Source organism: Oryctolagus cuniculus, chromosome 1 (genome assembly GCF_964237555.1).
Source record: "Oryctolagus cuniculus chromosome 1, mOryCun1.1, whole genome shotgun sequence".
NCBI lineage: Eukaryota > Metazoa > Chordata > Mammalia > Lagomorpha > Leporidae > Oryctolagus > Oryctolagus cuniculus.
Genome location: NC_091432.1, coordinates 21395189 through 21411482, shown reverse-complemented (window position 1 = coordinate 21411482; position 16294 = coordinate 21395189). Strand labels below are relative to the sequence as shown.

General features: G+C 53.1%; 1 protein-coding gene and 1 long non-coding RNA gene across 3 annotated transcripts in view; one reads left to right on the top strand and one right to left on the bottom strand.

The window, feature by feature from the left end:
- EXT2 (exostosin glycosyltransferase 2) overlaps window positions 1-12233 on the top strand; it is a 159385-nt gene extending 147152 nt beyond the window's left edge. For both annotated transcript variants that reach the window (XM_008270099.4, XM_070071335.1), the window contains exons 11-14: window positions 376-519; window positions 2943-3071; window positions 4846-4928; window positions 11579-12233. In XM_008270099.4, the coding sequence (XP_008268321.1) occupies window positions 376-519; window positions 2943-3071; window positions 4846-4928; window positions 11579-11717 (495 nt within the window). In that variant the 3' untranslated portion in view covers window positions 11718-12233. The remainder of the gene's footprint in view (window positions 1-375; window positions 520-2942; window positions 3072-4845; window positions 4929-11578) is intronic.
- LOC138849076 (uncharacterized) lies at window positions 3242-8951 on the bottom strand. The gene is made up of 3 exons (XR_011387487.1): window positions 8655-8951; window positions 4250-4421; window positions 3242-3798 (listed from the first exon to the last, which is right to left on the bottom strand). It is a non-coding gene; the product is annotated as an uncharacterized lncRNA (long non-coding RNA).
- Window positions 12234-16294: the final 4061 nt, after the last annotated feature.

The following is a 16294-nucleotide window of genomic DNA, read 5'->3' as shown; positions in this document are numbered from 1 at the left end:
TTTGTGAGTTTGTATGATCGCCTGTTTAATACAAATCAAAGCAGTTGGCTTGCAGGGTTCCGTGTGTTCATGTGTGCATGGAGCCTGTTTCATTGGTCACGTGGTCATTGGTCACGTGGTCAGAGATGACCCACCCTGGCCTCCTCAGCCGTTACCGCGCACTACCTGCAGTGACCACACCTGCACGAGAAGTAGCGCCGGAAGTCAGAGCCCACGGCTGCCCTCGAGTACTGGCCACTGGCCGAGAGACCCGCGTCCGTTCGGTGGAACCGGCCACTCTCACCGCGGCGGTCTCTAAAGCTCTCACCTCTGGAGAGCTGAGGCCTGGGAGGGTGGCGCGCTGGGGGCTGACCGCCAGTGTGCTTCCGCCCGTAGGTCTGGCGGGAGTTCCCCGACCGCCTGGTGGGCTACCCGGGCCGCCTGCACCTCTGGGACCATGAGATGAACAAGTGGAAGTACGAGTCCGAGTGGACCAACGAGGTGTCCATGGTGCTCACAGGAGCTGCCTTCTACCACAAGGTGAGGGGCGCGGGCTGGGCCAGGCGGAGCCCAGGGCGCGAGGGGCGCGGGCTGGGCCGGGCGGAGCCCAGGGCGCGAGGGGGCGCGGGCTGGGCCAGGCGGAGCTGGGCGCCCAGAACCCAGGGCACGAGGGCCATGGGCTGGGTCAGGTGGAGCTGGTCGCAGAGAACCAAGTGTTTTTTATGACAATAAAATGAAAATTCACTTGTAATCTTGTCACTTAGTGGTAACCACTGTTAGTCTTTTGATGCCTTCTAGCTTGCCTTTTATTAATTTTCATACGAACACAGGGTCGGAAATGTTCTCATTACCCCGTATTTTGCATGTGTTGTGAGCGTTTTCTCCTGTCATTCACATTTCTTCATTAACCATTGCTTCTTAGCGTAATTTATTTTCGTATTCCATCAATCATAACTTTATCATTAGAAATTTAACTTTCTAATTTTTTGCTATTTTTTTTTAATTTTCCCTTTAAGTTTTTTAGTTTTATAGTTTTTGGTTAACAACCAAAGTTTGTACATTTTGGGGATACACATACATATACAGAGCATAAACTGATCAAATCAGGCGACTAGCCTTCCCACTTTATTATTTCAGTTAACATTTAATGCTCCATGATTAATACCCACTTTTATAACTGTATTCATTACCACTATGAAAGATTACATATTATTACACGGAAGGGAATGAACATTTGGAGATTTTACACACACACACACACACACACACACACACGGGGTACTTAAAAAGAGCACGGACAAATGGAATCAAAAGATAATGTGCATTTTCCACAAGCTTTTTGAAGGCCCCTTGTGTGAGTGTGTATGAATATGTACATGTCTGGCTGTTGGCTTCAGTATTATTTGTGCCAATTTACACTCTCTTTTACTTTTTTTTTTTTTTTTAAAGATTTATTTATTTGAAAAGGCAGAATCATGGCTGGCGCCACGGCTTAATAGGCTAATCCTCCGCCTGCGGCGCTGGCCCTCCAGGTTCTAGTCCCAGTTGGGGCGCCGGATTCTGTCCCAGTTGCCCCTCTTCCAGGCCAGCTCTCTGCTGTGGCCCGGGAGTGCAGTGGAGGATGGCCCAGGTGCTTGGGCCCTGCACCACATGGGAGACCAGGAAAAGCACCTGGCTCCTGGCTTCAGATCAGGGCGGTGCACTGGCCGCAGCACACCGGCCGTGGCGGCCATTGGAGGGTGAACCAACGGCAAAAAGGAAGACCTTTCTCACTGTCTCTCTCTCTCTCACTGTTCACTCTGCCTGCCAAAAATAATAATAATAATAATAAACTCACTAAAAAAAAAAAAAAAAGAAAGAAAAAGAAAGAAAGGCAGAATCAGAGAGGCAGAGGCAGAGAGAGGTAGGGAAAGGTCTTCTATTCGCCGGTTCACTCCCCAGATGGCCGCAACAGCCAGAGCTGCACTGATCCAAAGCCAGGAGCCAGGAGCTTCTTCTGGGTCTCCCACTTGGGTGCAGGGGCCCAAGCACTTGGGCCATCCTCCACTGCACTCCCTGGCCACAGCAGAGAGCTGGATTGGAAGTAGAGCAGCCAGGACTCGAACCGGTGCCCTTATGGGATGCCAGCACTGCAGACCTGGGCTTTAACCCGCTGCGCCACAGTGCCGGCCCTGCCAATTTACACTCGCACAAACGGAGTGCAAAATGGTCTCGTTCTCACACGCTGAGTTACGTAAAAAATTTGAAAATTCAACTTAGCTATTTTGAAAGTGAATCCTAGTTTTAATTTTGATCACTAGTGAGAAATTCCTTTTGATTACTGATTAGCCTTTTGCGTTTCTCTCCTGAGACTCACCACTTGATGGTTTCTCTCTTTTACTGGGGAGAGACTGGAGAGAGACGCGTGTGTTTTTAGGACTACTCAGTGTGACGGCAGAGTGCCCTCTGGGAGAGTGTGCTTTAATTAAAAATAACAACCCGTCTCTTTGCACAGCGGTGTAAGGAAGTGATGTCAGGAGGAAGGGCGGCTGAACTCGGCCTGGTGGACTTGCCTGGTGGTATTTGGATCGCTTGCTGGGCTTTAGCTCAGCGCTCTATTTTTCAGGGCTTTGGGTCCAGCAATAGATTCTGTTCTGAGCAAGCCCCTCGGTGTAAAATTCTGGGGACTTGCGGTAGTTGGTAGACTGTGTACGCACTTACTTTTGACCCATGTGCCTCGTCACTATTTGAGATACACACAGGTTATGACAGATCAGAATGGCCTCGTTTTTGTCCTACTTGTAAAGCATCTCCATTTGTAAGGCAATGACTGTGTTAACGGTGCTGGCTTTGGCCCCTTGGCATCCAGCCTCGGGAGTAGCCCTAGGGAGAGAGGCTTGATCCCCACACCATGATGAAGTCGCCCTTTTATGGCAGTCAGCTAAAGGGTACTGTTTGTTTCTTCTTCTTATCTCACCCGACAGTATTTTAATTACCTGTATACCTACAAAATGCCTGGCGATATCAAGAACTGGGTAGATGCCCATATGAACTGTGAAGACATTGCCATGAATTTCCTGGTGGCTAACGTCACAGGGAAGGCCGTCATCAAGGTAAGGCTCTGCCAACACGTGCTCCGTGATCACAGACGAGTCTTCTCTCAGCCCGGCGAGTCCCCGTGGCCGTGAATGAAGCCCTGGGCCGGGGGACTTACAGGCTCCGTGTAGTTGAAAATCCGTGATCAACACTGTCACACTGGAAGTGTGAAGCTAGGCTCTGACCATTTAAACGTTTTTGTTTTTTTTTTAATAAACTCGTTCTTTGCATTTTTAACCTTCAGCATTAGAGATAAGGGCTACAGTGGGCCATCTACAAAAATTAAGACAGAGCTTAATTTTGTTGTCAAATCTGGCTTGGAGTCTAGCTCTGTTTACGCTGTTCTTAAGGTCTCTGATTGTTTTCTCCAGTGTTGAGAAGATTATGTAATTCTGTGACAGTGGTTGTCCTAAGCACATTTTAAATTGTTGATTTCCAGTTTTAAAAGGTAATCTTCCCATAACATATTAAAAGCTGAGGGTACGTAGAAATCCCATAGGAAGGCTTTGCGCCTGAAAAGATGTCCATTAGTCCTTAAGTTGAGCTGATTTTATCCCAGTCTGAGCCCCAGGTAAGTTGAAAAGGTGCACTTCTTTATATGGGCAGACTGGGCTTGGTTTCCTCGTGGATTCAAATTCTGTGTGTGCACATGGGCAGTGCTGGATTCCTCCAGGACAGAAACCTGCCCTAAAAGGACCAGGAGCTGCAGCTCGGTGTGGCATCCTCCAACCCAGCCCTGGAGCCCTGGAGTGATGGGAAAAGTCAGATTAGACCAGAAGGGAAGGGGGAGGTCACCAAACTTGCCTTTATCCCCACCGACCTGCAGCTCCCTAAATAACTCAATGACAAGCCACCATAAGGAACATCAAAAAAAAATGGAAATCCCAAGAGGCGCTTTTAAGAGGCCACTGCCATCCCCAGGTCTGCTTTTCCTCATGCTTCCCAGTGTTCTTGGCTGGGGCTGCTTCCTCTACCAGGGGCGGGGAATGTCCACCCCACCCCACATGCCGTGTAAGACCCACAGGGACATCTGACCTGGCCCTGTGAAGGCAGCCGGAGGTGGGACGCACAATTCAGTGCATCTGTAGCAGGTTCATTTTCACACTGATCATTTTATACGGCCTGCCAGTGACGTTCTAAATATCCAAATGGCCCTTGGCAGGAAAAAAGGGTCCCCACCCCTGCGTCTACGTACCTCCCGCGTCTCCGTGCCCTCAGCCTTGCTGTAGTTCTCCACTTTCTTTCCTTCCTGTCTCCTCACTGGTTTTCCCTCGTTCCCTGAGTCGTCCAGAAAGCTCGCCCGTTGTTGGAAGTTTAGGGCTGGGCATCTTCACGGGCATGGTGCAGCTCATAGCATTTGCATTTAGCTGGGAGAAGGAGAAAGGGCGCCCGTTGGAACTAAGGTTACGGTGAAAGTTATGGGAAGCTGTATTTCATCGCCCTTATGGCTGCAAGAACAAATGGTGTTTATACAAGGACCTTGGCAGTGAGAAAACAGTCATTAAACAGGAATTAAGGAGCTTGTCATCACCACTTCTTTCCAGTTACAGAAGGCAAAAGCCCTCCAAGCCTCTTTTATTGGGCCCTTGTGAGTTCTGCCATAGGCCGAGCCAGCAGGAATTGAATGGAGGAATGGAGGTGTGTGTGTGTGTGTGTGTGTGCGCGCGCGTGCACATGCGTGCACGTGTGCCACATCTCAGCTTACAGCACAGAGTGTGCAGAATGTGTCGCAACATGATTTTCTGGTCCTTGGCACGCATAGCCAGGTATGTGTCTGTGCTCTTCTTGTAGGTAACCCCACGGAAGAAATTCAAGTGTCCTGAGTGCACAGCCATTGATGGGCTCTCGCTAGACCAGACACACATGGTGGAGAGGTGAGTGAGCCTCCAGTCCAAAGCCCGCCCTTGCCTCCGAGCCCCGTTTCCTGCTTTGGGCCTGTTTATGGGACTGTGTTGAAGATATAAGGACAGCAGCTGGTAGCCATAGTCACCTCCTTTGCACTGTGGGAATTGGGTTAGTTCAAGCCCAGGTCACTCAAAGAATTAATTTGGAATGCTACTCATTCAATTTGTAATGGCTGGAAGGGTCTTAAAAATATAGCTGGCCTTAAGCCCCAGAAGCCAGATTCTGCTTGTAGACTAAGCAGCTAACCATCTACACTCAGTGGAGGGGAAGCTGGTTCATTCCTAGGAAATACTGGGTTGTTTTCAGGGTAATTTCTCCAGGTTACAGTAAAAGCCTGATTAGAAAGAATTCAGTCAAACCCACCAGAGACAAATTACCTTTGCTGACACACCTAAAACACCTGCCAAGAACAGGCTCGAAGGCCAAGCTCTTGACATCGCAGAGGGGTCTGGGTAGTCCTGAAATCCTCCTTTTGTGCCATTCAGTGCATCACTCAACAGGCACACTGCGTGTAGCATGGAGTCCCCGGCTTTGTGAGGTGAGCGTGGAAGGACGGAGCTGTTCTCTTCCCCTAAGACCGTCTGGTCTTACACTAGAGCCAGCAGTTCTCACTCATGCCCCCGGAAGTCCCCAGGCTTTGAGGTGATGGTCAAATCCGATTCTTCCCGGAGGCAGCTCCTTCCGCGGGACAGCCAGTGCTGGCATCCCAGGAGCACTGCTGTCAAGGGCGCAGCACGCACGCAGAGTGCGTGACTGCCCTTTTAGAGACAGATCTCTCTGTCGGGTTTCCACAGATGTCACATACACCAGCCTATAGAACTCACTGTGAAACCTGCGTACCCTACGAAAAGGTCTTCAAGCCTGGAGGGTTTTGTTTTCTTACAGTTTCTTTCACCGGGCCTGGATTCTTCTATAATGCTTTACTCTTTATTACTGTCTAAGTAGTTTCTCATACACAGTCTAAATATCTTTCTCAAATGATGTGACTGCTACCAACTGTTGATATGACATCATATATTGTTGTGGGCTTGGGAAATATCTGTCCCTGGTAATCATATGTGTTACTCAGTTACGGGCAGTGACGTCAACTCTCAGAGCTCATTTGGAAGAGACCCCCCCCCCCCCCAATTCTAATTCTATGGGCCTAAAATGAAACTGTCAGTTAAACTTAGCCTGTTCTGTGTTTGGGAGAATCCATAGTATTAAGCTACATGGTTATTGATTGAGCTGGACTGAAATGATGGGGATACGTGATCCAGGAAAAGAAGTGAGAGGAGAAAAGTTGACTTGATAATGACCTTGAAGTTCATGATGAGGCTAAACAACCTTCTCTGGCACCATTGAGATGATAAAACAAGCAAAGAAGCTTAAAATGCAACAGGAGAGATTTACCAGAGACATTACTATCATTCGATGCTGAACAAAGCAGCTAGGGGAGGAATGGAGGCTTCCTCTCTGAAAGAGAATCCTGAGAGTAAAATGGGCCTTGATGTTGATGGGCTTGGATCAGAGCATATGAAAATTTTATAACTAACACACATGTGCACGTGCGTACATATGTGTCGGTGTATATGTATTTATACATAATACTTATCTGAAGCTGTCTATGATATACGCCCTGAGGGAGGCCCAAAGTGTGGAAACTGATCAAAGAAAAAAGAGGTAGCTTCTTGCTAGAGTGACCATTTGGAATAATATTGTAAGCAGTCACTAGGATCTCAAACCAGGGAAACCGAGCAAGAAGACGAGACCCAGGAAGGGAACCGAGTGGTCAGAAGTGCCGGGCCAGCACACCCAAGGCTTGCTGGGCAGGTGGTGAGGATTCCAGTTGGGCTGGGGCGTTAGAACTCTGGCCTATTAGAACCAGACTGCAAAGGGCTTTGAATCCCCAATTAAGGGGCTTGAAGTCTTTCCAGCAGGCGCTGGTAAACCAGAGTTTTTGAACAGGGAGCTTATTTGATCAAAGTATTGCCTTGAGATTAATTTGGAAGTGGTGCCTAGGGTATAATCAGGGTGAAGAGATTAGAGAAAGAAGACCAATTAGAAGCCTGGAGCTAAACTAAGTGTGAAAAAGAAGAAACAAATTAAATCACAGGAGATTTCTCCCCCCAAAGGAAAATGTACCAGAACTTGGTTTCCCACTGAATCAGTGTGGGGTGGTTATGGGGAAGGGGTTGCCAGAGATAACTTGGATTTGGAGTCTAAAGGAATCCTAGTACCTTCCGTAGTGTTGCAGTTAGGAGGGGATGCTAATTAGGGGAGGGGCTGAGAGGAACAGTTGCCTGTTTAGCAGTGTAATCAATGGGGCTGGGCTGTCTTAACCAGGAGCGACATTGTAGTATAGTAAGGTAGGAAATCTGGGTCTTGCCCTCTGGACGCAGATGTAGGTACCAAGCAGGCAGTTGGAGATGCAGAACTAGGACCAAGCTGAAAACAAAGGGAGGTGTTTGGAAATCAGCTCCCCAGAGATGGTGGGATCTTGTGTAGTTCTGCTGTTGAGGAGACAAAGTAATGAAAGAAGAGCCGACACTGGCGAGGCCGGGAGAGAGACGCCAGGACCCGAGGTGCCCAGAAGCCAGGGAGGAGCAGGGCACTTGCGGCCTGGGAATGGTCTTTGAAGTCAGTTGTTACTGGTGACCTTAAAAAAGGTCATAGGTTGATGAAGCCAGAGGGCTGTGAGTGTGAGGAGGTGGGAAGGAAGTGGAGTTAATGAACATAAACTTCCCTTTGGACAAAGTGGGTAGGCAGTAGAAGGAAATAAATCTTGAAATAAATTAGCAACTGGAAACAGAGCTACTTGGATTAAAGATTGAGTCGCTGAATTATTAAATAAGGCACTTAGGTTGGGAGGGAAGCCATTACCTAAGCCATCTTGGGTAGGCCAAGAGATGGAATTACAACTGGAGACTTGTTCGCTTGCTTTACTGTTGATCGGTTCCCTTTGTAGAATGCACACTTTGCACAACCACTTTACAAGTGTATGCCCTTGGGAGGGGTTTGTGGTTCAGCAGGCTGGTGTGTTCCTGTATCTGGGGCTCTGGAATCAGAAATCTCAGCTGTGTGGGACAGTGGCTTTTGCTCCCCAGCTTCTGTGCCCAGAATTGTCTAGACAGTTGACAGGCAGCACTGATTAAAGAAAAAGAGCGGAGTATTTTGATTCAGGCCAATCTTTGTTCAGATCACGAGTTTGCCACCAAGTAGCTGCCTGCCTAAGAAAATTAACTTACCTTATCTGAACTTCCATCTTTTCATTTCCTGGAATAGGAATGCATTAATATCTGTCAAATGTAATGGCTATTCATAGGTTCAACAAACATTTCCCGGGCGTTTGTACCAAGCCCTCTGTTACATGCTGGGGATGAATGGAGCCCGGAGCACAGTGCCTGGTGGTGTTCATGTCCTTCCCACGCCACTCCTGGTTACCTTGGGTGACAGTTTGTATTTGAAAGGAAAACAGAAAGGCGTTAGTCCCGTCTTCCCCAGATACGTGTGTCCCTTCAGCCATAGATGTTGGCAGGTCGTAGTACATTTGCACTTGATCGCTAAACCAAGGCAGCAGAATAGTTGCTGGCCGGGGAGCTGGACTCCTGGCGGAACCCCTCAGGTGGGCCACCAGCGACCAGCCCGACTCATCATCTGCCCCAGCCTGTCCCAGGCCCCCTGTATGGAAAGGAAGTAGGAAGCACTGGCATTACCTGGAGAGGTGAGCGCCTTTCCCCTCCCGAGCGGGCCAGGGAGTGCTACTCCTGGGCAGGGCTGCGTGGAGGACAAAGAAGGACTCAGCAGACCCAGCTCGGCCAGGGCAGCTGTCCAGCGAGGCGAGCTGGCCTGCCGCCCATGCGCTGCCGGCAGCTCGCGTTACAAGGGACAGATTATCCTCAGTCCTCCCCGCAGGGCCCGCGGGACTGCGAGCGAGCGGGATTCCTCTGTGCAGATATCCACGCCGGGACCTATTCTGGGCAGGGTTGGGCTGAGCTGGCCGCAGCCCGTGTGCATCAGAGCTGGCAGCTGGAAGGCCCTCTCCGTGTGCACAGCAGAACAGCTGTCACCCATCAAGCCTCGGCGAGACCTGGCTCTGTCTGCGCTCTCTGAGCCCATGCTCCAGAAGGGAAGCTCTTGTTCAGCGGTCCGCTTCGCTTTGTAAAAACTCCTCAGCCCCCCACCCCACACACACACCCCCTCATGGTGGCAGCCAGGACTAGCACGCCCCAGGTCTCAGAAGCCCGCCAGCAGGAGAGCACCTCGGCTCCTGGCGACTTGTGGCGGGGTGAGAGGCAAGGAGCGCGCTCCGTGGCCAGCGCACGCCTTGCTGGGAAGCCCAGTTCCTCCACTTTCTAGTTCTGGCTCCTTGGGCAAATTACCTAATCTCTGACTCATAATTTATTTTATTTATTTATTGTATTATTATTTAAGAGAGAGACGGACAGAGAGATACAGATAGAGGGATCTCCCATCTGCTGGTTCACATCCCAAATGCCCACAATAGTTGGAGCTGGGCCAAGCCAAAACCAGGAGCCCAGAACTCAGTCTAGGTCTCTCCCGTGGGTGGCAGTGGCTTAACTCTTTTTTTTTTCCCCATGTATCTGTTGGCCATTTGGATTTCCTCTTTTTTTTTTCTTTTTAAGATTTATTTATTTATTTGAAAGTCAGAGTTACACAGAGAGAGGAGAGGCAGAGAAGGAGAGAGAGGTCTTCCATCTGATGGTTCACTCCCCAATTGGCCCCAACAGCCGGAGCTGCGCTGATCCGGAGCCAGGAGCCAGGAGCTTCTTCCGGGTCTCACACATGGGTGCAGGGGCCCAAGGACTTGGGCCATCTTCTACTGCTTTCCCAGGCCACAACAGAGAGCTGGATCGGAAGTGGAGCAGCCGGGTCTCGAACTGGCGCCCACATGGGATGCCAGTGCTTCAGGCCAGGGCATTAACCCGCTGCACCACGGCGCTGGCCCATCAGTGGCTTAACTCTTTGAGCCACCATTGCTGCCTCTCAAGGTGCAAATTAGCAGGAAGATGGAATCAGTCTTCCCCAAACAAAACGGAAATAGTAGTAGGACCTACTGCATGGGTTGTTGGGAGGACTAAGTGAGTTATTAACACATGGAAAGAACTTCTGACGCAGCTCGGGACACATAATAAATAGCACTTGTTGATGTGTTGTTCGTGACGGTGATGGTAGGGGAAAGCTCACAATGGAATCACAGATTTTTTTAGATACATATTGACCAAGAGAAAAGAATTCACAGTGACAGATGTTCTCTGTTATTTGGTTTCTTCCTAACACCCAAGCACTTGCATACAGACTTGTTGATTACAGTAATTTGAGGGGCGAGCCTTTGGTGCAGTGGTTCCAACACCACTCGTGAGGCCTGCGTCCCGTGTCAGAGTGCTGGAGGCCTGGCTCTGCTTCCGATTCCAGCTCCTGCCAGTGTGCACCCTGGGAGGCAGCGAGTGACGGCTCACAAAGTTGGGTCCCTGGATGGAGCTCCTGGCTCCTGGCTTCAGCCTGGCCCAGCCCTGGTTATTGTGGGCATTTGGGGAGTGAACCAATGGGTGGAAGATCTCTCTCTCTACACGTGTCTCTGTCTCTCTGCCCTTCAAGAAAATGAAAATAAACACATTTTTTAAAATCCCGATTCAGGACAAAGAGACTTGGTTTGTGCCTGGTCTGCGGCCCGGCCTCTGATTAGCCTGTTCTCCTCGGAGCTCTCTGAGGGCCTGGCAGAGGAGCGAGCGTGTTGACCTTTCTGAAATCCATCCTTGCCGGCCCCCGGACTTCAAACGCAGCTCTCTCAGGCTTGTGTTCCCCTCTGGTCTGCTGCCGCCGCGCCCTCATTACCCAGCTGTCACACTCGGTTGGCCTGATTGACCTGAACCATTCCCCCAAAAAACGTGCCTGACCTGCTCACCTCCAGGGGGGCCGACAACCCGGCTTTGGGGGGGCAGGGTGGCAGTGAGGACCCTAGCCGCTCCTCCCAGCCCCTTCCACAGTGCTGTGCTGCTCCCAGGCAGCCCATAAGGTAACTGAAATTGTGACAGCTGAGCCTGGGCAAGCCGGCTGACGCCGCCTATGGGCGCCCCAGAAATGCTGGTGGGCCGAGCAGAGCCTCGGCTGAGGTTCGCATCACCCACCCGCTGTGCTCCTTCGCCCTCCGTGGCTCCCACGGCCCAGGCCCTCCCTCCCGCCTTCGCCTTCGGCTTCAGTGAGCTACAGCTCGGAGCCCAAGGGCTTTTTCCTCTCCATCCTTGGCCTGTCTTCCGCTGGCAGAAATGGGGTTAAGGATTGTTGGCAGCTAATCCACCTTGGTTTGAGGCCTGCCTGCCTGGAGCTGGAAAAATGACTGGAATTCGAGGGGGAGGGGAAAGAGGCTGACCCCTGCAGGCCCATGGCATCCCAGGGCCCACTTTCTCCCCCGCAGCAGGAGCCCCACTGTCACCCCCGCCTCTCCACCTTTTCAGGAGCTGCGGGCCAGGCTGGGGACACTTTGTTGGTGTTGAATGTTATGCACGGGCCAGGCTGGGGACACTATGTTGGTGTTTCAGTGTTGAACGTTATGTTTTGAATACTTTGCTCTTCTGCCTGTCCCATCCCTCTCCCCGCCCGCCCGCCCCCTCCCCCACAGGTCGGAGTGCATCAACAAGTTCGCCTCCGTCTTCGGGACCATGCCGCTGAAGGTGGTGGAGCACCGAGCGGACCCCGTCCTGTACAAAGACGACTTTCCCGAGAAGCTGAAGAGCTTCCCCAACATCGGCAGCTTGTGAACCGTGCCCGGGCGGAGCCTCCTCGGCCAGCACTCTGCTGCCCAGGCCGCTGTCTGGGGCGGAAGGCGGACATCCCGGGTCCTGGCACAGCCCCACCTCGCCCACTTTCTCAGGAATAGGAGCCTCGGGCGGCTGGCGCGGCGCCTGGGCCCGGGCCGCCTCGTGGCTGTGTTTCTGATGGTCGCCAGTGGGTTCTTTCTGAAAGTGCTACGTGGGAGCCCTTGGGGCACGCTCCAGACTTCACAGCTCAGCCGCCGTCCAGTGTTGCAGTCGGAAAGGAAACGCGACTCTAAGACTTCTGGTTATCTCACATCAGCGAGTTCCGTGGAGAAACAGCTAAGCCCGGAACTGGCTGCAGACCCCAAACACGTTGGTGGGATTCGACCCAGGCCTCGGGACCCAGGATGCTGGGCTCACGGGGAGGAAGAGGCCCCACTGCTCAGTCAGGATCCTCGCACTTCCATGAACTCTCTATTTGGCTTTTTTGAATGTGATTAAAGTGATTTTTATTCCTTTTCTGCCGTGTCTTCAACACTGATTCTCCATAGTCCAGACCCTGTCCTCCTTTGGTGTGTTTAACTCCATCTTCCGGTTTACCGACAGTCTGGAGAGGCAGGAGGAGTACTGGGTCTCACGCGCCTCCGTCCTAAGAAGAACAAGCCCTGAGCACTCTAAGAGCAAGTGACTCCCAGAACCGCCTGGGGACCACGGGCTGCCCGAGTAGGTCCCGTCGGTGTTGTATCCGTGTTCCTGGGCCTGCGGGAGCCGTCCACTGGGGCGCCCTCACTGGTACTGTGGAGGGACCTGTGACCCGCCTCCACCCAAGGGGATGCCAGATTGCCCCCTCCCCTTCTGTGCGTATAAACATAACATTAGCCAGGGACCTTCTGGCTAACGTTAAGTGCTGCTGTAACAACTGCTTTGCAACAGTTGCCCATATCCTTTAAATCATTAGATTTCAGCATTTAGTAATAGCACACACGTGTGAATTCTACCTCTGTGAGCCCAGTTGATGAACCAGTCTCCTCTGGTGAATGTTAAATGTTACGGATTCGAAACCAATTTATCTGGCTCTAATATTAAGATTAGCCACAGTTTGGGCTTTAGCCATAACATATGTCCCCAGCACACAAAACGCATAACAATTTGCTTAGAATGTGGATGTAATCATGGAAACCTAGCCCTGTGCCAGGCGGAGCCAGGGGTGTGCAAGTCCCAGGGAGTGACGTGAAGGTGCGCGCTTACTGGGCTGTGCTGTTAGACAAGAGTCGCTTGGGATGTGTTTGCACAGACTGGGAGGGGTCCAAGAGAAAGATCGGAAGTAGCCAAAGAGAAAGGGGGACGCGTCATGAGAGCTTCCTCTGGGTTCCTACCTAGGAGCGGCGGGATGATGGACAGGGTGATGGACAGCGGCTGCAGGGAGGAGGGAGAGCTCGCCTCTGCCAGTCCACTCACCTTGCTGCCGTACACTCCAGGGCTGGGAGTATCACAGCTGCAAACACAGGTGCTCAGGACGCTGTATGAGCCTGGATACCACGCACTGGTCCGCAGGGGACCTGGGAAGTCCTGTGGCTCTTGTGTTCCCTGCACCGGGGATGGCACGCTAAGCAACGAGAGAAGGCAAGTGTGTTGTCGGCGAGACACCGGCAGCAGGCACAAGCAGCAGGTGCCTCTGACCTTGCTAGGGGTTCTCCAGCTTGGCTGCCCAGATTGGGAGGGCGGGGTGCAGGGGAGGGGAAGGGCCTCACCTTGGAATCCCTGTTGAAAGCCGAGACTGGTGCTCACACGGCCCTCAGCCTGCCTCCTGCGTCTGTCTCTCCCCATCTACTCATCACGGGACACTCCTGGTGGCTGATTTCTGACCTAGTTCTGCCTCCCAATGAACGGGTAAATTGCTTTGCTTCGCTTTGCTTTTCCAAAACCCTATTAGCCCTTTGATTTTGGCAGAGAAGCTCTCTGATCTGAGATCGCTGGGAACCCCAGGGAGCTGGGTGTGACTTCATCACCTTCGCGGGAGTGCCTGGGCTTGAAGGACATAAAGGCTTTATTTGAGTACCTCCCCACTTCTGCACATACCCGAGGTCAGACTTTGCAACATATCACACAATGAGTTAGAGAAGAATTACGGCAGCCTCGGCACCTAGCACAAACTTCAAAGGTTCTACCCCGTGAGTGGCAGGTGGTGCACTCATGGTGAGAATCAGAAGACGACCCAGCAAGTGACGTGATTCCCGGATCCACAGGGGGCCGGGCCCCCCGCACTCCTGTCTGGTGTATTCCTGAGCTGCTACCCAGCATGCCTCGCCCATGGGCCTGGGTGCGGCTCATCTGCCCTGGGTATGCCATCGACCCCACTTTCAGAAGCCAAACAATAATGCTAATGAGAATGTCGTGTTCTGGCCTACAGCAGACAGCAGCTGCTGTTAGACGAAGAAATCTTTTTAAGGAAATTGCATCCTCCTGGCCCATAGAGAAGACGAACTTGAACTGGCCCTGGCCCTGGCCCAAGTGTGTGCGCCGAGCCACTGCCTTGGTGTCCCCAAGGACCTCACAGGGCTGGGTCCACTTGGAATGCTGGGGTAAGAAATAGAATTTTCTGCTGATTAACACGAGACAGTATTTTTATCGTGTGTAATTTAGCAAACCTCACACATGCTTGGGCAAAAACCTCCTATTCTGGACAAGTTGGAAACACAGCAACTTTGGTCCTCAATATCACTGGTTCCTTCCTACCCATGATGCCCTGCTGCCTCCTGACCTTGATGTCATCAAGGTCGCAGCTGTGGCCGTCCTGCTGCCCTGTGCTGGGCAGGACTGGGCACTGGAGAAGGCGAGCTCCCTCTCTGTGCTTGTCAGTTGAAGGAGTTGCCCCCTACCCTGGGTCCCCGATGGGCACCCAGCCGGTGAGGAGGCCAGAGGATTCTTGTCCCTGGAGGACCATAGGTTTGTAGCCACGGGTTCCGCCGTCGCGGCTCTAGATTAAATCCGAGACGCTTTGACAGGTTTCAGCCAAGGTGGTGTCAAGAAGCAGACAAAGCGGAGAGCAGGCCTGGGAAGAGCATGGGTTCTGCAGCCCGGGGGCCTGTGGGCACCCAGCGGAGGGGGCACAGAGTCTTCGGGTGTGGAGAGCTTCCCACCGGCCACCCACCCTGAGCCTCCCAAGTGCCTCCTGTGGGGCAGGCGGCCTATTCCATCTCTCCCGGCCCAGGTAACGCCCTGGCCAGAGAAGCTGCATAGAGGGTTGTAGCGGCCCTGGCACAGCGAGGCAGAGACGGAACACTAGGCTGGGATCCAGACCATTCCAGCCCCTTCCCGGGGAACATCCTGGCCCGAGTCAGCACCAAACGGGCAGGCAGCTGCCACCAGGAAGGCTGTAGAAGCAACTTGAACTTTCCACCGCATGTCCCGGAGGCGTTTGAAGCACGAGGGGCCTGTCCCTGCCCCGCCCCTCCCTCCAGGGCTCTCTAATCCCTGGGGCTCCCAGCCTTGGCCAGTGTCCGGTGCTCACCGGTTTTTCTACTGCCAGGTAAAACCAGGGCCAGCCTGGGGCCGCTGTAGTCTAGCACCCGGGGCCTGCGTGTCTGAAGAGGCTCCCCTAAGCAGCTCCCAGCAGAGCAGAGCGGGGCAGGGGCGGGCAGGCGGGCCCACCCCCTGTGTGTTGCGGCTTTCCCCTCTCTTTAGGGCGGTTGCTGTGAGTTCGGCTGAAATCTGGGGCCAGCATTCCCAACTCAGCCCACAAGCTGTCTTCCACCTGTTCAGTGGGTTCTCGGGGGCCCTCGGCTTCCGGGCTGTGTGGCTCCCCGGGTCTGGCCAGGCGGGGAGATGGCTGGGAAGGCCTCGGCCGCCTCTCCCAGCTTCGCAGGCCGCCTCCCTCTTGGGGAAGTAGTTGAGTCCCTAACACCCGGGCCTGTGTCTTGTGTCCTGCGTAGAGCGTCCTGCTTCGCTCTACTCTGCACCGGGGGGGGGGGGGGGGGGGGGGCCCTGGCTGCCTCTCCTGCCCTCCCCTGGAGGACACAGCTGTCAGCCAGGGGACAAGGTGACTCTCAAGAGGCCCCGGGCAGCTGTGTCTGTGCTGGAAGCTTCCTCGCGCGCCATCTTCTCGGGCACCTCCCCAGCACCTGCACGTAGGCTGGAGATGCCGACAGAGCAGGGGCCTGCGCGGCTCACGCTGAGGCCGAGGCTAGGGCCGTGTCTCCCAGAAGAGCCTCCCTTCAGGAGACAACCTCTGTGGGCTTTTCTGAGTGTGCACCCAATGGGCAACTCCAGGAACATGCTGAGCTCAGCCGGAGAACAAACTACTGTTCACCGATCCGGGTGAGGTGACAGGCGTTTGTTCCGTCATCACCGGGTGCCAGGTGCCAGGTGCCAGGTGCCAGGTGCCGGGTTCAGGAGCTGTCCAGGAGCTGTGTGGGCCATCTCGGGCTCTGTGGGATGGCGTGCGGTGGCTGGGGGCCCAGGCTCTGCGCCTACCTGTTTCCATCCCAGCTCCATCTTCTGGAGCGGATGCAGGGTGCGGTTTGTGGGGTGCAGGGTGTAGCATGGGTCTAAACATCCTTTTGTCACTGAACCTTCCCCTG